The sequence below is a fragment of the Globicephala melas genome, chromosome 3 (genome assembly GCF_963455315.2).
Source record: "Globicephala melas chromosome 3, mGloMel1.2, whole genome shotgun sequence".
In the NCBI taxonomy this organism is placed as follows: domain Eukaryota; kingdom Metazoa; phylum Chordata; class Mammalia; order Artiodactyla; family Delphinidae; genus Globicephala; species Globicephala melas.
In genome coordinates, this window is record NC_083316.1 from 60,663,274 (window position 1) to 60,688,439 (window position 25,166).

General features: G+C 41.7%; 1 protein-coding gene across 8 annotated transcripts in view; it reads left to right on the forward strand.

Annotated features, from left to right (window-relative positions):
* The window catches only part of PDE8B (phosphodiesterase 8B), a 378,976-nt gene that overhangs the window by 222,703 nt on the left and 131,107 nt on the right, over positions 1-25,166 (forward strand). For 4 of the 8 annotated variants that reach the window (XM_030846195.3, XM_060295911.1, XM_060295909.2 and 1 more), the window contains 3 exons: positions 7,108-7,167; positions 20,775-20,965; positions 24,677-24,736. In XM_030846195.3, coding sequence (XP_030702055.1) covers positions 7,108-7,167; positions 20,775-20,965; positions 24,677-24,736 — 311 coding nt within the window. The remainder of the gene's footprint in view (positions 1-7,107; positions 7,168-20,774; positions 20,966-24,676; positions 24,737-25,166) is intronic. The other 4 variants (XM_060295913.1, XM_060295912.1, XM_060295914.1 and 1 more) reach the window with 1 other exon arrangement.

Sequence of the window (25,166 nt, forward strand, 5' to 3'; positions counted from 1 at the left end):
TATATGTAGAATATTTATATAGTGACTACTTGCTAATTAATGTGAACCCCAAAATAGGAAATAGGCTTTTCCCATAAAACTAAATATATCGTAAATTTATTTTGTGATATTTAAGATATCAACAAACCGTAACGTATAATCCAGTAAACACCCATGGACTCAGTAGTCACTGCTTAAAAAAAAAAAAATCAACGATGAACAATACTTGAAGCCCTTGAATACATCTCTTTCTCCACCAGGAGGACCACTTGCCTCCATAGGGAATTTATATGCATTTCTTTGTACCGTTATAATATACTCTTAAACTATATTCAATATTATTTTAAATACTTTAAAACCTCTAAGGTGTGTGTTCTTCTGAGACTTATTTTTTTTACTTGATGTTTGTGAGATTCGTCCATTTGGAATGGGTAGCTCGAGTTGTTTCATTTTCATTGTTGTATAATTTCCGTTGTATGGATATTCCTTGATATAAATTTTTTTGGTGATGGATGTTAATGGATTGTGGATAAGGCTGTTTCCAAATCTTGGTTCTAAATCTGCTCCAATTGTTCTTGTAAGTGCTTCCTCATCTACCCCAGGGGTCCATTCACCTAGGAGGTGGATTGTAGGTCGTACGGAAACTTCATCTTTACTAGAAATCCCCAGAACGTTTTCAAAGTGGCTGAGCCAATTTACACTCCCAGCAACAATGTACGAGTTCCTGTGGGTCTACTTCTTGCCCATGCTAGGTAGTGTTTGACTTCTTAATTCTACTGTTCTGTTGATCAAAAAACAGCTGGTTGTGACATGGTATCTCATTGTAATTTGAAATTTTTATATTCCTGATGACTAAATATTGAGCGTCTCTTCATACAGATATTTCCTATTCTGTGAATTTCTTTTTCACATCTTTTGCCCAGCTTTCTTTCTGGTTGTCTTTTTATTGTTTTTAAGGATTTTGTTATGTTCTGGTTACCAATACTTGCTGGTTTCCTATACTGTAGATGTCATTTCTTGGGCTAGCACCTACCTTTTTTTTCCCTTTTATTATAGTGTTTTTTGCTTTTGCTTTTGGTGAATAGGAGTTTTAAAATTTAAAGTCAAAGTGATCTTTTCTTTTATGGTTGTATATTTTGATGAGTAGACATTTATATGTCTGTATTTTTGTGATAAAACCTCATGCTGCCAAATTAATATTCTAACCAGCAGAGCATAAAACACGGAGTTGGTAGATCTGTCGCCCACTGTGAGCATCTCATGACTATGAGTAATCTTCCATATATATAATGTGTGTGTATGTAACAAAAAAGACTATAAAAATTTTTATTTTGATTCTAGTTTAGGGATACTGTTTGGGGGGAATAACTCATCAAATGTGAAGGACTGTATCTTCCTCTTGCCTAAATGATCATCTTGGGTTTCTGGAGTGGTTTATCTGGAAAAAATCCTGTGGGTATCAGGGTTCAGGTATGATGGTTGAGTCGGGGTGGGTTTTGGTGACTTCCACCAGGTAAGTGCTCCGTTGATATCTGTTGCATAAATGAATATGTAATAGCGTCTGAAGTTGACAATAGACATGTCTGCTCAAAGAATGGACTAGTGGTTCTCAACCCCGGTTGCACCTTAGAGATACCAGTTCTCTTGGTTTGAAGTAGGACCCAAGCATTAATATAATTAACAAGTTCTTCAGGTAATTCTAATAAGAAGCCCAGGTTGAGAACTTCTAGGTAAGATAATTGGAAGCAGGAAGGGGAGGGGAGGATTGGGACCACCTGTTGGGCTCTGAAAGGTCCAGGGGGCAGTGGAACATGGCGAGAATCAAAGTGAGGTGAAGGCTGGAGGCTGGTGTGAGGTCAGAGCTGACCGCTGGGGCCTGTGGCTGTTCAGACACAGGAGGAGGAAGGAAGCATTCTGGGTGCTCGGTGGACAGTGGGCCTGGGAGGTGAGGCAGGACGAGTCAGTGGTTCCCAGTCTGGAGCAGCGATGCCCAGCAGCCTCATGGTGGGGCACGTGGAGGCTGCACTGCTGGTGCCTTTCTGACCAGAAGCCAGGGGGCAGGCGTGGGCTTATTTAAAAGGGACAAGTCAAATACCACCTTTGCTTACCCAGAGCTCAGAGGAATAAAGAAAGTAGTTTGGCCTGGGAATGGAGGGTAGACAGGGGACCCCTTGAGAGACATAACTACTGTTTTAAAATCAGAGCCAACAGGGCAGCAGTCAGGGTTGGTTAAGGATATTTAAAAATAAGAATGATCTTTACAATGGGGTACCCCTTTCATGAAGTGAAGTTGGTTTGGCCCTGAGCTGTGCGTGTGTATACACCTGGGTGTGAACACTCAGTACTGCAGGTGGTGGGGAGTAATGGATTCCCAAGGAATTGTTGAAGTGGGGAGGATTCAGTCTCTGAGCTTGTTTTTGGAAGGTAGAAGTTATGGCAACTCCCTACCCACCCCGACAGAGAGAGACACACACATACAGAACTTTTCCTTCTGGTGGCAGCCCTGTTCGCAGCAGCACAGACTACTAGGGTGTGAGCAGAGATTGCCAGGTGCTGAATCCATCTGCAAAATTGGAATAGAGTCCAGAAACCCATAAGAGAAATATGGGGAGTGCAGTCAGAATGAATGCTTTAAAATTTGGAGCATAATGAAAGAGCAGTGCACTGGGAGTCGGGAAAAATGAAGTCTCAGTCCTGAGTCTGTTACTTAAAATCTGTGTGATCTTAGGCCGTTTAATTCAATTCCATTTCTTTATTGAGCACCAGCATTTACTGAGCACCTTCTAGAGGCTGCGGACAAAAGAGTGAAAAAGACAGTATCTGTGTCCCTCAGGACACTCACAACCTTGCCCAGGGGAAAGATATTTAAGTGGGTAGTAAAGTAAATGCTAAGAAGCACACAGGAGGAGTACTGAGCAGGGAGAGTGGTGAGTCCTGTCTGGGTGCAACTGGACCTGGACAGCCTTCAGAGAGTGGGGGGCTCTTGAGCGGCCCTCCAAGCCCGAGTCAGCTCTGCTGAGCAGATGCAGGAGGAAGGCCTTCCAGCTCAGTCACTTTGCCTGAATTCTCACCACCTTCATATCTGAGGGAAGCTCTAAAACCGGAGTCCAAGTTATTTAGCACAATTCCTGAAGCTACCGAGAGCTGTGGCCACCACCACCAGAGAGTATGCTGCAGTTATAGGTGGACCAGCTGCCTGAACTGCTGTGATTTCTCTCAAGACTTAGTCTCTTTCATCTGGTTACCCTGCACCAGCTGGTTTTCATCTTGGAGTTCCCTCTCCTTGGATATGAAACCAAGCTGGCGGGTGGGGGGGAGGTGTAATTTTTTTTTTCCTTGATTGTTGTGGTGTATTTTACCCACTTGCTTTCACTGCTGTAGTTCTACTCATAGCAGTGTCTTTGTTTTGTTTTTGCAAAATTTCTGTTCTTGACTATCCAGAAAGTAGGCAAACCAAATGGTTTTTCTCCCTGAGTCATAAATCTGATCTTGTTAATCCTCTGCTCAAAAACCTGCAATGTGGTTGGTACCTACAGAATCAAAAGGGATTTCCTTTCCAGAATCCTCTAAGGAACTGACCACAACCTAGTCTTCCCTTTCATGCTCTGTAATCTACCTTCTCTAGATTCCTGTCTTCTCCCCGACGAGCATCTTTGCATTCTTGCCTCTGTGCCTTTGCTTCTGTTGTTTCCTATGCCTGGAATTTCCTCTCCCAGCCCAGTCTCTTCTTCTTCCCATCCATGACCCACTCGTCTTCATAAAGCCTTCCTTGATCTCCCCACCTTCAAAACCAGAAAGATGGTCTCCTTTCTCTCAACCTCAAAGTCTGAGGGGAAATGTCTATCGATCAGAATTCTATATCTCACTGAATTCTCAAACAAAAGCAAGTGATAGAAATTTGCCTATCAAACAAGTCTGAATGAGTTTGCCTCTCATAGACCCTCTCAGAATGAAAAGATATACTCCCAGTTGCATGTTCAGGGACCTAGGTTTCTACCTTGAGATCAGCCAAGGTGAAAGTATTTACACCGTAGAATCAGTAAATGATACAAAATAGGACATTTCTTTTTTCCTGAAGAGCCAACTCATCTGAGTGTGAATTGGTGACCCTGCTACATGTATATATGTATGTGTGTGTGCGTAGGTGACCATGCACACACATGTGTGTACACATAAATATTCGACACACTATTAATGTTGGACAGTTGAAACTGCACTGTCAGCCAGCAGTGCTTCCTCATTTGGCTGCTGGAGAGAGCCATGAGGGTCGGAGTCACTAGGAAGCGTGTCTCTCTTCACACTCTCAACTTATCCTCCTCTCCTCTCCAGAGCTGGAATTGTAATACCTATGACCCCACCTCCTTCTTGCTTCTGTGTCCTTGGCAAATGTGGTCGCATCCTGGAATCAGAGCTAACACACTAATTGAGGATCTGTGTATCTGCAGTTGCTCAAAGTTCACTCTTTGTAGTAGAGGATCTTGGCTTGACTACACAGACATCAGTAAACAGTCTCCTGTTTCTGTTCATAATTTGTTCTCTTAGAAATGGGTGAAATGCAGGCAATAAGACTCCCATGTTAGAAGGAGAACTCTGCAGGCCGCTGCTGCTGTCTGTGCCCATACCTGCTGCTGGTCAGGCCTTGGGCCATCCCTCATAGGCCAGGAGGAGAGGTTCCAGTTCTACTGGGATAGTTGACCTCTGTTGGACACAGAAGCCAAAGTCTGATGACTGGAGCGCAGACCAAGAAGGAGAAGGCACACCAAGAGACAAGAAGTGACGTGTAGGTCAGGACTAGGGGAGCTGGGAAACCGAGGCTCCCAGGCTGGTGGTGAAGTTGACCTGTGCTCTCTGGGAGGCAGCACAGGGACGTGGGGCTGGGGGGGGATGGCAGAGGCCAGGGTCTTGGAGAGAGCTCAGCGACCTTGCAGTTCCTCTCCTGGGCTCTGCCTCAGGTGGCAGCTTCCTGCTGACGTGGGTCCGGAGGAGGTTAAAATGCTGGATGAGGGCAGGGAACTCTTGTGCTGCAGGGGAAAGTTGGAGGGTGTTTCCTGTCTGTCAGCAGGAGAAGGATCTTCTAGATTGAGGCTTGCTTCTAAAACTGCATGCCGTCACTCCGTGCCTGTTGCTTTCCTCCTGCCAGGGTCGCTCGTGTGAGAGTGCCTAGCACAGGGCTGGAGACAGGAGGGCCCCCGCAGTCATCAGCGGCTTTGCTGGCAGAGTTGAACATGGCCTGTTTAACAACGTCGTGCATACGTTCGTTCCTTCAAAGTACACAGGAATGCATCAGTTAGGAGGGAATTATCACTTTGGGGGCAGTCTCTGCCCTTGCCCCAGTCCATTAGCCTTCCAAAGCGAGCCACTTTTTATTTGATTGCTTTTAAACTTTTATTGATTTCTTGTTTCATTTGTCTTCTGTCCCTGGGTGCCCCTGTGCAGGGCCAGTTTTGCTGGAGAAAGTGCAGGAGGCCCTGTCGCAGGGGCTTCTGTGGGTGGTGCAGGCACTCTGCCAGGAGAGACCAGAGAGCACAAAGATACCTCAGATTTTCAGTCACATTTCTCTTTCTGAACCAAACTGGTTTCACTTCTCAGTCGTTAACTTTGTAGCAGAATTCTGGCGGTTGCACTGGTTTTGAGGGAGGGTGTCTATTTCAGACTATAAAAACTGCTTTTAGGGTGAAGCTGTGTGGGGGCCAGAGTCCCAGTGATGCAGGAGACCTGGTGACGTTCTCCTTCCAGGGGAATTCTTGGGGCTGTGCACGTATCAGTACAGACCCCTCACGGGGCATTGTTTTGCTTAGAGAAAAGCAACTGGAGTGTGTCACTTAGGCCTGAGGACCGCAGTGCAACACTGAAGGGACTTGTCGCAGGTCCACAGGCTCAGGGACCCAAGGAGTCATTCCAGCCCTGCTGGAAGGACTCACCGTGGGGAGGCTGCTTCCCCAAGCAGGGCAGGAGAGCCCAGCTTTGCTCTCCTGAGAGCTCACCGCAGAGCGGGCTGGAGGAATCCGCCTGACAGAGGAAAAGGACATCGGCAACTCGTGGTTATGTTTCGGAAAAGCTTCACACCATGCCCACCTGCAGTTAAAGGGCAAGAAAGGAGAAACGGAAATTAGTAGTCTTCGAGTCTAATGTAAAGAAAGTTCTGCCTTTCTTGTTTAACTGATAAAGCCTCCTCTGACCCTTGGGTCACTGAAATGTCTCTGGTCCTGTGAACTCCGATGCTTGCTGAAGCTGTCCTGTCTGTCTCATGGGGGCCAACCTAGTGTGTTGAATGCAGGATAAGCTGCTAAGTAGAGGCAAAATGATTGCAGCCTCTTACAGAAAAACAAACCTGGATCCATGGAGGTGAGGCCAAGACCTTCAATCCGATTGCCTAGAGAAAAGTTATTTTTAGAAATCCAAGTAAAGTAATTAAAAATAAAGAGAAAAATTTTCTCTCTGCTTGCAGCCAAAGGCAGTTAGATGGTGTTGGCCAGTGAACACCTAAGCTCATTCCTAGAGTTATGGGACAGAGTTCAGCTTCCTGTGGTCCTGGTGTGAGGTTACTCAGTTTATTTGAGGAGGTACAACTGAAATGAATAATTTAGTCATGGTCAACACGGGTAAAAGTAAGCTGTTTATTCCTCATACTAAAACATGAAGATAAAAAAAGATCTAAGTATAGGAACACTCTTAAACCATCAAAATGCTTTAGCTTCCACATATGAGAGGAATTTTTACTCTTTGGAAATTTCGGAATAATAACAGCCTGGTATCATGCCCAGAATAGTAGGTGCTCAGTAAATAATTATTGAGTTGTTTTCTCCCATAAAGAGAGAGTAAAGAATAATATGTGCTTATTATAAAAATCCATGCACTTAAGGTAAAAATAACCTGAAATCCTACCACTTAGCCTTGAGGATATATCCTCCCAGACATTTCAATGCACATAAATGTATACCTTCTTTTACAAAACCAGAATTGTACTGTATGTGATATTTTATAAACTGTCTCCATGTCAATAAATTGGATCCTTTTATTTAGCTGCAAAGGGGCATGACATAATATCCAGTGTAAGGAAGAATTTGTCAATTCCTGTAGTTTATGACTTGACACATCTCATGTGCTGTTTTTGTTTGTTTGTTTTAGCAGGTCTCTTCTGCAGAGGTACGCATCGGGCCCATGAGACTGACGCAGGATCCTATCCAGGTACACCTCCGTTCCTCTGTAGGGACTTGGTTTGCAGAGCAAGTGGTTATAGAAGCACTACGCGAGGGGCTCTTTCATATACAGCAGATGGCCATCCTTGCCCTGACGTGCATGCCCGCATATCCATACGTGGTGTGTGTGTATATGCCTGTGTGCAAAGGCTTGTTTTTATTAATGTCAAACGAGGAATCAGATTGCTTTCTTGAAGACAAATATTGCCCCATTTTGAGTATAAATAATATAATAGGTAGAGCGATTGCATGGTAGGTCGTGAGGGAGAACAATTCTTCACCAAAAAACGCGTCTGTTCTACATGCTGCTTCCGCAGCTGGAAAGGGAAGAAGCCGTGTGTGGTAAAGGGCAGGGCTTTGCCACGAGCCACGGCTGGGTGGGAATCCTGGCTCTGCCTTTACCAGCTCTGTGACCTTGCATGTATTGCTTCACTTCTCTACCCAGTGCCTTGTCTGTAAAGTGGAGACGGTAATGTCTCTCTCTTAGGAAGTTATGAGCTCAAGGAAATAGCATCAGGTGCTTGGGACACTGCCTGGCAGTAGAAGGTGCTCAGTGATGGTAACTGTTGTCCTGTGTGACTAGAGGCAGGCAGCCTACTGGGCTCTGAAGCACCAAGGCTCCTGTTCCAGGGAGAGAAGGGGCCAGCGCCTGCAGCCTTGACCACCCTCCAACATCAGCAGTACCCATGTCCTCCCCACCACCCCTCCAGCTTCCTGTGTGCCCTGTGAGGAAATAGGTGTGAGAAGTGTTTGTTAAGTCCTCATCTGCATCTGCATCTTCCTCGTAGACCTAGATGAGCCACCTTCCTCCTTGTAAAACTGTAGCTTGTTAGCACCTGGAAACTTGTGCTGTACTTTGGACGAGTGAAGATGTAGAGAAGATGTAAATAAACCAATTAACATGTAGATGAAAGTGAAAAACCAACCAAAGAAATGTACTGTTTGATTTAAGAGCGGTTGGAAAAGAAAATAATTTACTGTTGCTCGGAAAAGGAAATGCAAATCTAGGGAAAGGAAAAAAACAAGAGATTTAAGCTTGGGAAAATTGGATGAAAACAAATTTAGGAGCAGAGAGAGAGAGGAAGAGAGAATTTATTAAAATAAACATAAGCCACAACTATTTATATAGAATACAAACAAGTGGAAAATTCCAGTATTCATTCTGGGGGCATGGACTTTGTAGTCCATTTTGAATAAAGGCAGTGACAAAGGTTCTGATATCAGTATTTATTCCCAAAGTAATTTCCAGAATTTTTCTTGGGATTAGTGTGGTTTTAGATCAGTTACTTTAATTTACCTTCATTTTTCACCCTGTGTTGTACTGGCAATGAATGCTCATGATAAGGGCATCTCATTCTTAAAATCTTTTTTTTTTTTTTGAGATTTTTTTTTTTTTTTTGATGTGGAACATTTTTAAAGTCTTTATTGAATTTGTTACAATACTGCTTCTGTTTTATGTTTTGGTTTTTTGGCTGCGAGGCATGTGGGATCTTAGCTCCCCGACCAGGGATTAAACCCGCAACCCCTGCATTGGAAGGCAAAGTCTTAACCACTGGACCACCAGGGACGTCCCCAAGGATGTCTCATTTTTATAAAATATAATTTGTTAAATTGTAAAGTATTTTAAATACTCATAAAAGTACATGTGTATACCCATATCCACTTTTATGAAATATGCTAATTTTATTTTATCAAACATGATAAATTTATTTTGTCAAGGATGTCCTATTTGTCTCAGAGTTCTTTTTAGAAACAAGAGATTACAGATACTTTAAGCCCTATTTATCCCTTTGCCCTCCTCTCTCTTCCCTAAAAGTAACCACTGTTTGGAGATTGATTATGATAGGTATTTGTATATTTCTTCTACATATTTATGTATCCATTTTTAAAAATTATTTATTTATTTTTGGCTGCATTGGGTCTTGGTTGCAGCACACGGGATCTTTTGTTGCAGCACGTGGGATCTTTCGTTGCAGTACACGGGCTTCTCTAGTTGTGGTGCACAGGCTTCAGAGTGTGCGGGCTCAGTAGTCGTGGCGCACGGGCTCTCTAGTTGTGGTGCATGGGCTCTGTAGTTGTGGCGTGTAGGCTCTGTAGTTGCAGCACGCGGCCTCTGTAGTTGTGGCACGCAGGCTTAGTTGCCCTGCGGCATGTGGGATCTTAGTTCCCTGACCAGGGATTGAACCCGTGTCCCCTGCATTGGAAGGCAGATTCTTAACCACTGGACCACCAGGGAAGTCCCATGTATCCATTAATATTTACTTTGTCTTGAATGTTTTAAACTTTATTTGAAAGGTGTCAGGCAGCAGGCATCATTCTGAAATTTTTCTTTATCATTTAGTGTCGTACCTAAGAATCTATCGCCTAATCTAAGGTCACAAAGTGTTACTCCTTTGTTTTCTTCTAAGAGTTTTATAGTTGTAGCTCTTATATTTAGCTCTATGATCCATTTTGATTTAACTTTTGTATGTGGTGTGAGGTAGGGCTTCATTCTTTTGTTATGTGGATATCTAGTTGTGCAGCAGCATTTGTTAAAAAGAATATTCTTTCCCCATTGAATTGTCTTGGCATGTTTTTCTAAAATCAACTGACCATGATTGTGAGCGTTTATTTCTTCTTATTTCTATTCCATTGATACATGTCTGTCCTATGCCAGTACCACACTATCTTGATTTCTGTAGCTTTGAAGTGTGAGTCTCCCAACTTCCTTATCTTTCAAGGTTGTTTTTGCTGTCTGGGTCCCTTGAATCTTCATATGAATTTCAGGACCAGCTTGTTAATTTGGGGAGTGAGGGGGACCAGCTGGGATTTTGATAGTGATTGCATTAAACCTGTGGATCAATTTGGGAATATTACTGTGCTAACCATTTTGTCTTCCAATCCATTAACATAAGATGTCTTTCCATTTATTTAGATTTTCTTTAACTTCTTTCACCAATGTCTTGTAGTTTTTAGTGTAGTGTTTTATATTTTTGTTAAATTTATTCCTGAAATATTTTATTCTTTTTGATGCTATGACAAATGGAATTGTTTCCTTACTTTCAGTTTTGGGTTGTTCATTGCTAGTGTATAGAAATATATTTATTTTTGTGTATTGATTGAACTCATTTATTAGCTTTTACAGTTTTGTGTGAATTCTTTAGGATTTTCTATATACAGGATCATAACATTACTACTTTCTTCCCAGTCTGAATGCCTTTTATTTTGTTAGCCTGATTGTCCTGCTAGAACCTTCAAAACAATAGTGTGTTTAGATACTATTTATAAGATATATCCAGATCTTTTCTCAAAGTGGTTGTACCATTTTACACTCCTACAAGCAATGTGAGTTCTTATTACTTCAAATCCTTGGTAATGTTTGTTTCAGTCTCTTAATTTTAGCTCATCTAGTAGGTGAGTAGTTCTGTCTTACGGTAAGTTAAATTTGCATTTCTCCATGACTAATAATGTGAGCACTTCTTTGTTCGCTGATTGGCCATTTTTAAAATCTTCTGTGAATGTTTAGTTAAGTCTTCCGCCCATTTTTAGTTGGGTTGACTTTTAAAAAACTACTGAGTTGTGGGAATTCTGTATCTATTCTTGTCCCAAGTCCTTTATCAGATTTTGAAAATATTTTCTTCCAATGTGTGGCTCCTGTCTTCATTTTCACAAACTTGGATTTTGAGCAAAAATTTTAGTTTTGATATAGTCTAATTTATCACTCCTTTTATGGTTATTACTTTCTGTGGTCTATGAATCCTTAATCTCAGGTTGAAGATTATTTCTCGTTTTCTTCTAGAAACTTTATTGTTAAATTTTAATTTTAGATCTATAATCTATCTCAAGTTCATTTTTATGTATGGTGGAATAAAGAGGTCAAGGCTCTTTTTCCTTCCATGTTGAATGAGCAGCTCCATTTGTTGAAATGACTGTGTATTCCTTGCTCCATTGAATTACCTGATGCCTGATTCTTTCATACTTGTTGCAACTTGTTTGGTAGCCAATAATGTAGCCAGTTTTGAAATTTTCCACAAAAACTTTAAAAAAGATGTATCTCTATTTCTGGAATACAGGTTTCTATATCTGTGAAATTAATTCAACTTTATTAATGATGCTATTCAAATCATCTCTATCTTAATTTTTTGTGTCTGTTTCTATTGTAATGGATATGTCAATATCCTCAATATTTCTTAATATTTTCTTATGTTTTGAGTCTGTCATGTTAATGTACATCCAAGTTCTAGATTGTTGTATGTTCTTGGTGACTGATCCTTTTATTATTATGTAGTGTCCCTCTTTAAACTTCTGCCTTAATTTCTATTTCATTTGTTGGTAATATGGCTGGACAAGCTTTCTTTGGTTAATATTTTCCTGGTATATCTTTTTCTATCTTTTCATTTTCGGTTTTATTTATAACTTTATGTTAAATATCCCTCTTATAAGGAGCACATAGTTTTATTTTTCTAAAACCTATTCTGATAATCTGACTTTAATAAGTGAGTGTAATCTTGTTACACTGAGTGTGATTACTGATACAATTAGTCTTGATTTTCTATTTGTTACCCTTTTTCTTTTTCTCATATTTCTACTTTTTGTTAAGTTGACATAGTTTTCAGAATTACCTTTTATTTTCTCTGTTTTAGAAACTGTAGGTTATGCTTCTATTTTAGTGGTTACCCTTAGCTTGTTTTTAATATGTTTGTTTAGCAGTCAAATTTTATAACAAAGTCTCAAGTGTACTGTATTTCCGTCCTCTCAAATACGATATAGTCCTTTGCAGTATTTAAATATCCCGTAATGGACTCACTCCCTCATCACAAAAACAATTGTCTGTAATTTTGGGCTTATTATATTTGGTATGTTAAAACATAACGCACATTTTAAATTTGTGCTCATAAGCTATGAAATATAATAGTAAAACTAATGCCAAGAACCCACCACCCAGCGTAAGAGGTGGAGTGTTTCCACTGCTACCGTGTACCCTGCCTGGTTCCTGTCACATGAGTTTGGCCCCCATGACAGCAGATACAAGTGGTCAAGAGTCCCTCTCTGAATGAGGGACAGAATAATTAAGAGACTCTTTTTTAAAAAAATAATAAGCTCAACTTAGAACCAAGGATGTCTTTACTCCTGGGTCTCATTCAAATGTAATTTCACTCACTGATCCATCCAGTTCGAGTCTGTGGAGTACCTATGTGCTCAAGGCTCTGCACCAGGTGCTGCAGGGGAAGGGGGCCGAACAATGACCCCTGACCACCCAGGGAGTCGGGCTGGTTGGTTTTATTGTCTACTACATTCTAACTTGAAAGGCAGAGATATCTAGTCAAGTGTTCTTGTGCTTCTGATACTGCCATTGCAACTGTCTTCGAAATGGCCTAGAACCTTAGTTTTTAATTTTTTTTTTTTCTTGGAGCAAAATTCTGTAATTTTCTTTTTCTTGGAGAAAAATATCTACTCTGTAACTTCACTGCCATGCCGAAAATGTTAACTACATCAACCGGAACGCTTAGGACTTGGGAGGAACTTACTTGACAAACATATTCCAGGATGTGGTTGCTTTTGACGGTGCACTTCTGAGGTCACCAGGGGAAATTTGCTCCCGTGTAGAGACCAGGAGGTGTGATGTGGCCTGGTGGGAGTGCTGTTGGGAATGGAGTGGGTGGACGTGCCTCGTCGTATTGTAGAAGACAGCTCTCCTGGGTGAGTGCCTGTGACTCACAGCAGGGCATGTTTTCCAGTCTTAGCAAAAAAAAAAAAAAAAAAAAAAAAAAAAAGGGGGAAATATTATGAGGCAATAGATTTTTATCAGCATGATACCATCTGAAAATCAAGAGGTCTTTTCTTCATCAGTGCCTGGAGCATATTTACTTCCCCGTGTGTGGAATTGTCTCTGCTTAGAGTGCTGTCGCCCCTGCCCCTCACAGAGCTTTCCGACTGGACTTGGAAACAGATCTTCACTGCTCTGGCCTAAGCGTTTTCCCAGCAAGACAGCACTTTCCTTTAAAACTTAAACTTCTATGTTGTGTGGACATGGATTTTTTTCTGGAACCATTATATATTGGAGACTTTATGTTGGAGATCCTTTGGCCTTGTGGGAAGCTGTTCTTCACGTAGTAAATGAAATGACCGAGTGATGGAGGTGTTCAGACTCAGTAACTTGCTGTGGTCAGCATCTCCCCTCCTGTCTGTCCTTACTGCTGGTACCAAGTCAGGTCCTCTACCTGGCCCAGCCAATTTCATGGAACCACAGAGTTGTTAGGGGTTTTGGTCCAATATTTTGGGGGTAAAATAGAGTACGTTACTTAATGATCGCCCAGGCTCAGGGGTCCAGCCAACCTCAGTTCAAATCTTGTTAGTTGTGTGGCTGTGGGCGTGTCTCTTAATCATCCCATATCTCAGTCTCCACGTCTGTAAGTGGGGATGATGCCCAACTCGAAAGAGTTGTGAAGGGTTATTAAATGAGATAGTATGTTTAAAGTCCTTTCAGTGTCATGGCTGGCCCTTAAATTCTCATTAAACTGTAGCTGCTCGACAAAGCCCTTACTTTGCGTAGTTCTAGTGTGTGCAAATTTCAGAGTTTAGTTAACATCAGATCACCAAAAAGATGTATTAAACAAGACGTATTAGCATTACTTTCTTAGGGACATTTGAGGAAAGCTCCCAAACCATTTTTTTCCAACTGAATCAACCCCACCTATGATCAGATTGGCCAGCTGTTTAGTATGATGTAGATATATATGTGATCTACTCTAGAAGCTACTTGTTAACCTGGCTTTTGCTTAAAGCCAAACCAAGTATTCTGAAAGTTAGATGTTTAATAGTAGACGTTGATGATCCATTTGGAGACATGTAGACACAGGCTTTCTAGAAAGAACACTAATAATAACAAACACTTACATTGTCTTCAAGTTAAGGAAAAGCTAGGGTTTTATTTTTTCATCTTTTTCATAATTAGCCTTCACCAGAGAATATAGTTTCATACTCACTTAGCTATCAAAGACCGCTTATTGCTGTCCTCCAAAAGATAGTTTTCAGTACTTTCTTGAAAAAACATGTCAAAGGAATGGTTACAGTACTTGTAGCACAGCAAGAGGACATCAGGAAAGATTACTGAAGGAGGAGCTGGGAATTGTGGGTCCAGCTGTGCTGCTGCTCTGCTTAGGGAAGTTGCTGAACTCATCTGTTGATTGGGGGTTGATGGATCACCCCCAGAGTCCCTTCCTGCTCTGAGAACTCCTGAGAGTCATGGTCCCTGTCCTTGTCATGGCCACTAGGACCGCCCGCCCCAAGTCCCCCGGGATCTGAGTGCTACCCCCTGCAGCCTCTTACACTTCATTCTCTGGGTCATCCCTTACTTCATTATTCTGGCTTGGGTTGAAAGATGAATTAAACTTTGTGGTTCCGGACTTCCCTGGTGGCGCAGTGGTTAAGAATCCACCTGCCAATGCAGGGGATGCAGGTTCAAGCCCTAGTCCAGGAAGATCCCACATGCCACGGAGCAACTAAGCCGATGTGCCACAACTACTGCGCCTGGGCTCTAGAGCCTGCGAGCCACAACTACTGAGCCCACGCGCCTAGGGCCTGTGCTCCACAACAAAGAGAAGCCATGACAATGAGAAGCCTGCGCACTGCAACAAAGAGTAGCCCCTGCTTACCGCAACTAGAGAAAGTCCTCGCACAGCAGCAAAGACCCAACACAGCCAAAAATAAAAACAAATAAATAAATAAACTTTGTGGTTCTAAGAAGGTGTAGGTAGAAATAGAGGGAGACCCTGCATGGTAGTTTGAGGTATTCATAGCTACGTTTGAAAAGCTGTACAGGTAGCCCTGGCTTTGCACAGTTCCAGGACTAAATAACACCAGGCCCAAAGATTGCAGTCACATTGGTGTTTTAATTGTGATGATTGCATCAAGTGCAAACTTTGCTGCTAGTTCTTCAGTCCACAAGTCCTTACATAAATAACCAATGTGCAGCCTGTGCAGTGACGAGCCACATCACTTTTTTTGAAGTCTCTACCTGTTCTAGCACAGATAGCAGAGTGTGCAGTTGTGTCACCCCTTTATCTCTCCGTGATAACTCACACGGCGTTACAAAATATATATAAGTGTATCATTGAAAGAAGGAGCTAGCCCACAAAGACGAAAGTGTAGCAAAGGAATGGAAAGCGATAATGCTGGAAGTGAAACAGCAATGTAAATGGAGTTAGAGAAGAAAGCTGACTGGCAATGTTGACACTGCTGCCTGTGAGTTCTAGAGGGTTGCCAGAGGAAGTTAATCAATGCAAGTTTATTGAGCTAAATGAAGAAAGTGGTTGTGACGAAAAAGATGAAGTGATGCCAACAAAAAACTGCACAGTAATTAAAGGAACTCTGGGGACATTTCATGACATTGAAAGTACAGAGGATAAAATGTTGGAAGCTGATCCAAACTTAAGAGTTTATAATTCACCAAGGCGTAGAAAAGAGGCTCATTCTGTATCATAATTTATACAACTGGAAGAAGGCAAGCGCTGTTCAAACTACTCAATAAGCTTAAACATTTTTTTAAATTCACAGTTTCTGATGTTTTAAAGTAAGTGCACTGAATAAATATTAATTTTACATTTTGCATTTCGCTATACATTTATAACCAACAATAAAAGTTTTTTATGTTTTGACAAAATTTCGAAATGTCATGGAACCGCCGTTTTTACCATCCTTCATTAAGATTGCTTTGCGTGGTCATTTATATGGTCTGACACTGCCATGCAAAGTGAGCACTGCCTGTGTTTGTGTTCTGATCCTGGACAAAGCCCAAACTGGCCAAGATCTGCTCCAGAAGTAGATGTTTCCTCATTGCCCCAGGCTTCACCCCAGATCTGCTTTTAATCTTCTCTTTCGCTGTGTTTACAACAGTACAGTGAGGTTGATATAACAAAACCACTTCCTTCTTCCCGTTCTCCTGTGCCTAGATTCTTTCCCTGGATGCCATGTCCTTGCTCTATCTTTGGTCACTGCTTATTAGAGCATCTCTTGTACTTATCTGCTTACCTGAACCTCTCCCCTGCTTGCGTCCTAGGGGTAGAGACTGGACTGTGGTTGTCTCTGTCAGCTTCTTACTCTCAGTTCTTAACATCGTGCATGATAGGTCATCAAAAAGTATTTTTTGAAGGAATGTTCCACATACTATTTAGAGCAAGTAAGAGTCAGTTTTTACTCTTTATAAATTAAGTTCAGCTATTTATTAATTATTTTTAAAAATATATTTTACAAAATCATTTTATGGGATTTGCCTCAGTGAATGGTCAATAAACATTTACAAACTGACATGTTTGACAAAGAAACTAAATATTGATACATGGAATGATAAATCTGAAGGGGGACTATATCACAAAAGGCTTTTGAGGGGTTATGTTCTTTGGTTTTAAGTAACAGCTGTCTTACACAAAATAGTAAATGAGTAAGAAATAGATAGTATGCTTTCTTTTTCAGAATCCAAGGAAGAGTTGAAAAGCCATGGCTTAGAAAGGGTGACAATGAGCCATCTCTGAGTATTTTGACAGAAGGGATTTAAGCTTCTTCCTTCAGTATCTCTACTATTAATGAGCCACGGGTTCTAATTCCCACCCTCTGTGTCTCTCTGTTCACATTTCAAATTCCCGGAAACAACATTATTAGTCCAGCTGTGGCCTAGGAGATGGGGACAGAGAGTACAGCTTTGGTTACTTGGGTGGGTTGCTTTCCTAAAGAAGATAGAATTTTCCAGAGATAGGCAGACCTTAAAAAAACTGATTACTATAGTACTTTACTCTAAAATATATATATAGTTTTTAAATTCCCATAGATTTTCACTTTGCTTAGGAGTTGGATTATTGAAAAGTAGTCTTTCTGAATTATTTTTTTATAAATGGAAAAAATTTTGAATACTACCTAGAGAGATTTTCTAGTGAGTACTCTTGTAATATAAATACTCTTGTTTCAATATGTAGATTTAAATTTTTATTCAGGTAGGGGGAGGCCAACAGATTAGGAGAGACTGTCACTGAAAGATAGTTTGTTACAGTTTCTGAGAGGAAGGGCGGTCAGTGCAGGACCACAGAGGGAAGCACTAAGGTTGATTGGAGGCAGGGAGCCTAAAGGGGAAAATGTGGGCCAGAGCCTTGACTGTGGTTTCTGTGGGAAGCTGTGAGGCAGGGAAAGCAGGGTAGACAGGTTTAGCTAGTTTGAATCATTCCAGAAGAGTGTTGGGCAGAAGGGCTGTCCCTAGTTGTCTGGTGCCTGGCGCTGCAGTGATTAGAGCAGGTAGATAGTGGTCCAGAGGGTTAGCAAGTGATAGAGGTGGTAGGAGTACGGACTGGATTGGTTTGCATATGAAAAGTGCGTTCCTAGGCAAGTCATTTGCTTTCCCTAGGGGTTGGAGGATTGGTTATCCCTCTGGGGCATCCCTCCAGGGTCATCAAGACTCCAGATGTCAAAGCATCAGAAGTATCAAAATTAACGAGGCATAATTAATGCAACTCCCCACTTTGAATTGGTTTTTAAGTTTCCAAGTGAAATCTGGTGTAAGTTCCTAAACCAGGCATTACCAAGATCGAGCCCTCTGCTGTGAGCTCCACTTCCTCTCCCACCAGCTCACACTCCTCTCTGTCGCACTGGCTTCCTTGAGTTCCTTGAACACATCAGGCATGAGTCCCACTATAGGAACCAGTGGATCTGGTCCCTCTTTGTGGAATGCTTTTTCTTCAGTTATCAACTTGACTTCTTCATTTCCTTCAGGCATTTGCTCACATGTCACTTTCTCGGTGAGGCTTACCCTAACCACCTGACTTAATACTGGTCCCAGCATCCACTCTGGATCCCTCTTACTCAACCCTACTGTCTTTACCTAGCACTTACCACTTTTAACATTCCATATCATTTGCTTATTTCTCATGCCTGTTGTTTGTTTCTTTACCCCTACAATGCAAGAGGTCTTTATTTTGTTCATCAGCGTACTCCAAGCAATTAAAAACATAGTAGGTACATGGTAGGTGCTGGCACATAGTAGGTGCTCAGGAAATACTTGAATAGTGACTTTATTTTTCCCAAAGTGGAGCACTCCCGTCTTTTAAGGACATCTAAGACATGAGATTAATAACTGTAGCAATGTCCAATATGGGAATACAGTTAGGTTCTTATTGCATTCGTCAAATATTGAGGCATAAATGGTATAAAGGAAATATAAAGTGTTGAGATTCTTGCTTAGCAATCGTAGTTCAGCCAGACAGATGAGAGAAGAAGTTCTGTCACCTTTTCTGACTTCTGGACTTTGCTTATTGAGTTTCTCATGCTAATGCCACAGCTACATCAAGTAAGGGGCTAGTGACTTTTTGTACAAGCCAGTTTATTCTACCTGATTCTTTTCATTGTAGCTCCATTGTTAACGGTTCTGTTTGAAGGCTTTCTTTTCACTCTCAAGATCCACAAGGCTGAGCCCCTCACTTCTCTCTCCTCCCGTTTCTTCCTAGAAGTAGCTCTGTAGCTGAGGTTTTGGGGGATAGACTGACCTGAGGAGTGACAGACCCGTGCCCGGAGTGAGCCGTTAATAAGTGTGGCTGCCTCATGTGTTACTGGCATGTGATTTCAAGCCATGTGCTAAGAAGTAAATGTCAAAATCATACTGAAAAATATTATTTCTCTTCTGGAAACATGGCATTTGAGAAAACAGGAAATGATTCAAACAGTGTAGAACAAATGACATTTATAATACATTCAGATGTTTAACGGTAAGTAATTATTGGAGAGGTTTAGGTATGAAATGGTGTTGTGGTTTCTTTTTTTGTTTTTAGAAAAGAGTCTTTAATAGATGCATATGGATGAAATATGTGGGATTTACTGCAAGCTGATACAGGAGTCGGAAAGTGGCTAGGGAGAGAATTGAAGCTGAATTGGCCAGGAGTTGGTTATTGCTGAAGCCGGGTGATGGGTACATGAGGGTAATTATACTGTTGTTTCTGTTTTTCTATGTATTGTCAATTAATGAAGCATTTTTAAAATGTAGTGGTAATTATTGGACAGTTTGTCTTGTTTCTGACTTTAAATGAAACACATTCAGAATTTCATCATGAAGAATGGCATTGGCTGTGGACTTAAAGGACCAGAAACTTCCCTTCTGTTCCTAACTGTTTAAACCAGAAGTGGTTGGTGAAGAATATTAAATGCCTTATCAATATCTTGAGATTATTATATGTATTTCTTATTAGACCTATTGCTGTGACGTAGTTCTATTCCAATTGACAGTAAAAACCCTCTTACATTTTGCAGAAACCCTCCTTTCACTCGGATAGTAAGTGCTGACCGGCAGGGGGTCACAGCAGGAACAAGACAGGCAGGTCCTTGCTGTCCTGGAGCTCAATTCTAGTGGGGAAGATAGACCACAAACAAATAAATGAACAACTTCAGGTGGTGGTATCGCCATCTCTGGCTTTCTGGCCACCAGGGAATCTGGGTCCCAGAGCCCAGGGAATGAAGAGGGTAACATGGTGGGAAGTATGGCTACCTTCTTTCCAGGGAGCGGGGCTTCACTTTTCAATGAAGAAAAAAGAGGCACGTTGCCTCACCTTAGCTCCAATAGCTTCACATTTCACAATTGTTCTTTCTAGAGTTGGCAAACGCTAGGTGTTGGAATTAGTTTTTGAGATTGTTTTGAGTTCCCGTCCCTTCTGTGTCTGGATAAGGATTTAAGTGCTAAGTTTAGAGAGGTGGCCAGGTACCTTGAGACGAACACCAGCTGCCCTGGCCCCAAATATGTGTGTACGTGAATCATAGTCTAACTTGTGTTGATTAGCCTATTTTCATAGTGCTCAGTCTATTTAAAAACAAAGCCAGTTAGGAAATTACAAATGGGTAACAACCACCAGCAGAGTGATGGACCATGTATTCTGTGCTCACTCAGGCCTCATAGCTAGCTTACAGGGCACTGTTCTTAGCACATCTGACATTGGAGAAGCTGTAGGCTGAAGAGATGAACTACCTTGTTCAAAGACACCCTAGAATCAGTGGACCAGCTGGGATTTGAACCCAGGTAGCTTCTCTCCAGAGGCTGCATTTTAAACCAGTATCTTGTAGGCCCGCTTTTTTTTTTTTGACTGTTTATTTATTTTTTTATTTTCTTTAATTTTTAAAAAAAATTTATTTTCTATTTTTTTTTACATCTTTATTGGCGTGTAATTGCTTTACAATGGTGTGTTAGTTTCTGCTTTATAACAAAGTGAATCAGTTATACATATACATATGTTCCCGTATCTCTTCCGTCTTGCGTCTCGCTCCCTCCCACCCTCCCTAACCCACCCCTCTAGGTGGTCACAAAGCACCGAGTTGATCTCCCTGTGCTATGCGGCTTCTTCCCACTAGCTATCTATTTTACGCTTGGTAGTGTACATATGTCCATGCCACTCTCTCGCTTTGTCACAGCTCACCCTTCCCCCTCCCCATATCCTCAAGCCCATTCTCTAGTAGGTCTGTGTCTTTATTCCTGTCTTACCCCTAGGTTCCTCATGACATGTTTTTTTCTTAAATTCCATATGTATGTTTTAGCATACAGTACTACTCTCTAAGGATGATGATTACTGTCAAGATTCTCTTTTCTTTGTGTTCCAGGTTTTGCTGATCTTTGCAAAGGAAGACAGTCAGAGTGATGGATTCTGGTGGGCCTGTGACAGAGCCGGTTACAGATGTAATATTGCTCGGACTCCGGAGTCAGCCCTGGAATGCTTTCTAGATAAACATCATGAGATTATTGTGATCGACCACAGACAAACTCGAAACTTTGATGCAGAAGCAGTGTGCAGGTACCTTAGATATGTTAATATGTTAGTAAATGTCCACTTAACAGCTTAAAATGGAATTCATTTAAAGATGTCTTTAGTTCTAGCCCACATATTTCTAAAATATGTGTTGATGTTTCTAAGTAGTATATACAGATTTCTGTGGTGAAGGCGGTAGCTCCTCCTATGGCCTTTTCTATTTCTCCACATTTGAGTTCCGATGAATTTAGAGGTGTGAGCTAGTCCCCACTGAAAACTTCAGGGTGTTTTCTCCCCTTGAGTATGGCTCATGTTTCACCAAAAAGAAAAATTGAAATTCACACAGTTCTTGTTACAGAGATAGAGTTTGGATTTAAACCAGATATTTTAATCTTAATTATTCTGTCCCAAAATGAACATCAGAAATGTGTGAAATAGACCATTTTTCTCTGCCTGACACAGATGGGTGGATTCTACAGCAGTCGTGGAGGGAAGGCAGCTACTTTGCAGCAGCAGAAAATCTTCCAGGGATCCAAACCCCCTGCTTGTTTACAGAAATGCTTGTGCTCTGGGGAGGAAATGCTTGCCTGTTCATAAACAAATGCAGTCATCAGAGTTCGCTCTGGATGAACTGATCCATTTAGCACAAGTGGAATGCTTTGAAGCTGGATGGGAAGAGGTCACTAATTAAATGCTAGACCGGGACAGACTCCAAATACGTATGGATCTGGAATTGTCTTGAATATTAGCAAGTGAAATGAAAGGTAGGGAGATGGTTCCTTAGACCCTTTGGTACCCTGACAAGGAATTAGTGCGTTAAGAGAAGTTTCTTGTCACGGCAACACCTTGCTATTCTTGGACCATTTTCAGTTTTCCAAAGAAGAAACTTTCTTAAGGAACCTTTTTTAAAATGTCTTACTGGTCCCAAATAATCCTATCTTCCTGCATAGAAACGTTTGCCTATTTAAGTATATAATACTAAAATGTGTCACAAAATATTTGGGTATTTTTAGTGTTAAGAAATAGATACATGTGTATGTGTGTGTATATATATATATATATATATATGTGCGTGTGTATATATATATATATGTGCGTGTGTATGTGTGCATGTGTGTGTGTATATATATATATATGTGCGTGTGTATATATATATATGTGCGTGTGTATGTGTGCATGTGTGTGTGTATATATATATGTGCGTGTGTATGTGTGCATGTGTGTGTATATATATATATATGTGCGTGTGTATGTGTGCATGTGTGTGTATATATATATATATATGTGCGTGTGTATGTGTGCATGTGTGTGTATAAAATGATTTTCAGGCTAGAATTGGGTCTCTTATAATTAAGCAGGTCTGCTTTTTCTTGGTCTCCACTTACTCTTCTTACATGATTTTGTAGTAGAAATAGCACAATCCTTTGTGCATCTATAGAATGATTTAAGACAAGCTTCAGATGTAAAAAGAAGAAATGAATAGGAAGAATTCTTTTAATTCAGGCAAAGGCCCCAGTTAGCAGGTGAGCTTCGTAATCTTCCTTGAATATAAAGAAATGTAGTTTTGTTTCCTGATGAGTGAATGTTTGTCTTAGCTGCACAGAAAAACAGTGAGGCATCAGTGCAGTTCAGAAGCCAGGTTGTGTGTCTGCTGGTGCGTTTACTGACTGTTACCAGTCACATTGAGGATGGTGAGATTCCTGAATGCTGGACAGCCAGCACACCTTCCCTAAGATGAGTGGGGACGCATTCCCAGCAGATATGCCTTCTTCATTGTCATCTATGGCCCAAGATCTCTGGTTTTTGAGCTGGACTGGACCTTAGCTTAGCATGCTTCCTTGGACCCTGGCCTCACCTGTGCCCAGCTCCCCCTTAGTCCTCTCAACCAGGAAGAGGTCCAGGTCTCTCTGGCCACACCGGTTCCTTTGGAGGAATGAGAGAGAAGAGGTCAGCAGCAGGAAGGGACCTAAAACACAGAAGCCAATCTCAAAAGAAGCTAAGCAAGCGTGAGCTCCAGCCCAGTTATGTTCATAACGTGTTTTCTCTTGCCTAAGCCCCAACCCTTAGAATGCAGCCCAGCAGTGTACCCATGACACCTCCTGGGGGTGGAAGAGGCTGAAGGAAGGTGAGAGGTGTTTAGCATCTCCCTAGAGATGAGAGCGCACCTCTGAAACTGTACATTTTTTTTCATTAGGTGCACCTGGTATTTCTGCTGAGATTTCAGTAGGCTCCTAAGTAGGAGATAAGTGTAGCTTCATGTTACCAGGACGTGGTAGGGGGTAGGGTGGCTGAGTGGGAAGTGGTCTGGGCTGGCATTACCCCTGCTGCCCATAGTGAGTTCAGGCGTCTCTCCAAAGGAGCTCGTTCAAATACCATTTATCTACAAGGGGAACCTTCATTTCCCAGGAAGACAGCAGCTGGTCTTTTCTTGAGCCTTCTACTCACATAGAGTGAGGTCTCAAGGAATAGGACATGGGGAAGGTACATTTTTAGAGAAAGGTGAAGAAATTTAGTCAAAGAGGATGAAGCAGTATGAGCTGGCTGTCCCTGGGGGAGCAGTAATGCATACACCTTAAAATGGAGAGGGGGGCTTCCCTGGTGGCGCAGTGGTTGACAGTCCGCCTGCCAATGCAGGGGACACGGGTTCGTGCCCCAGTCTGGGAGGATCCCACATGCCGCGGAGCGGCTGGGCCCATGAGCCATGGCCGCTGAGCCTGCGCGTCCAGAGCCTGTGCTCCGCAACGGGAGAGGCCACAGCAGTGAGAGGCCCGCGTACCGCCAAAAAAAAAAAAAATGGGAGAGGGGCAGAAATGCCAGTAGCTAGAAAGAAACAAATACAGGTTGTTTCACGAATTCCTCAGCCTTCTGTTCTTAGAGGTGTTGGTTCCCTTCTGAAGGATCTCGAAATAAAGGGAGGTCAGACCAAGGAGATGGATGGAAACAAGCATGCTTATTTGTACTAAGACTCAAGCATGTGGCCCTTTATTAAGAGTTCATCCAACTCATGACCCCTGACCAAAATAATCCAGAATTTGAGCTGCAGCATAGCACATTTTCTGGCATCATGGACCTCAAAATTCTATATCCTTACATAATTTAACCCTGTTAAATTCCTAGGGAATAAACAAATTATAGACAGGCGGTCATGGTACAACAAATATCATTATAGTGACAGTTACTGTGTTGACCATTTCTCAGCCCTAGTTGATGACTCAGTTGTTTAAAGTATTTGAGCACAAATAACAGTACAACTGAAAAATTGAGGTGGCTCTTTGTGAAATTTTTAAAAGACCTTAACCTGCACGTGTACATCCATCTGCCAGCAGTCCTTCTAAGGGCAACTTTCTGAACTATCTACTATTTTAAAAGAAAAAAAGATCCATCCCAGTTAGCTCCCCAAGTACAAATTGATAACTAGAGAATTGTAGGACTGCCAATTTTCTTGCAGCGTGGAATTTCAATCAGAAAACATGGAAGTTAAGTGGAATTTGCCAGTTTTTGAAGTGGAAAATTGGCAGGTCTGACCTACTGGAGAATTGCCTGGGAGTTAAAATTTTTTTTTTTTTTTTTTTTAGTAAAAGAAAGAGATTGTCCTAATCCACAAGGGCATCTTTTTTTGTTGTTTCCCATGTGTTTTCAGACTTCTTCTTTACAGGGACGTTTGATTTTGTGCCATTTTCACTGTGAAGAAGTCCTGTATTCTGGTAACGGAACAAGGCGTAATCACTGGTTTGACTTGGAGCTTTCTCCTTGCAGGTCGATCCGGGCCACAAATCCCTCGGAGCACACGGTGATTCTTGCGGTGGTTTCACAAGCGTAAGCTCACCTCCCGTTCCCAGCTGGGAATACTACTCTTCCTCCTGAAACGTTGGTCTGTTGTAATTCAGCCTTTGAGCTGGCAAAGCAAGGGGGAGGTCTTTGGCCTCACAGCAACAACCTTAGATCTTACTTGGGATTTTCTTTGTTTTGCAAGTTTCTAGAAATATTTGGATTTTTCTCTTTACCCTCTCTAATTTCTGTCAGCACATACACACTTCAAGAAAAAGATGGTTACTCATCATATGCTGGAAATGAGTAGAGAATCTGGGGAGAAGGAGGTCTGGAGAGAACATCGTTCCAGCTTATCTTTTCTCTTTGAAGAAAAGAGATAGGAGAATGCTTATTTTTTTCACTTAAGAAGAAACAGATTATAGCATGAGAGCAGGCGCTAAAGCCACCGCAAGAAAAGGATGGTGCAGTTTATGTT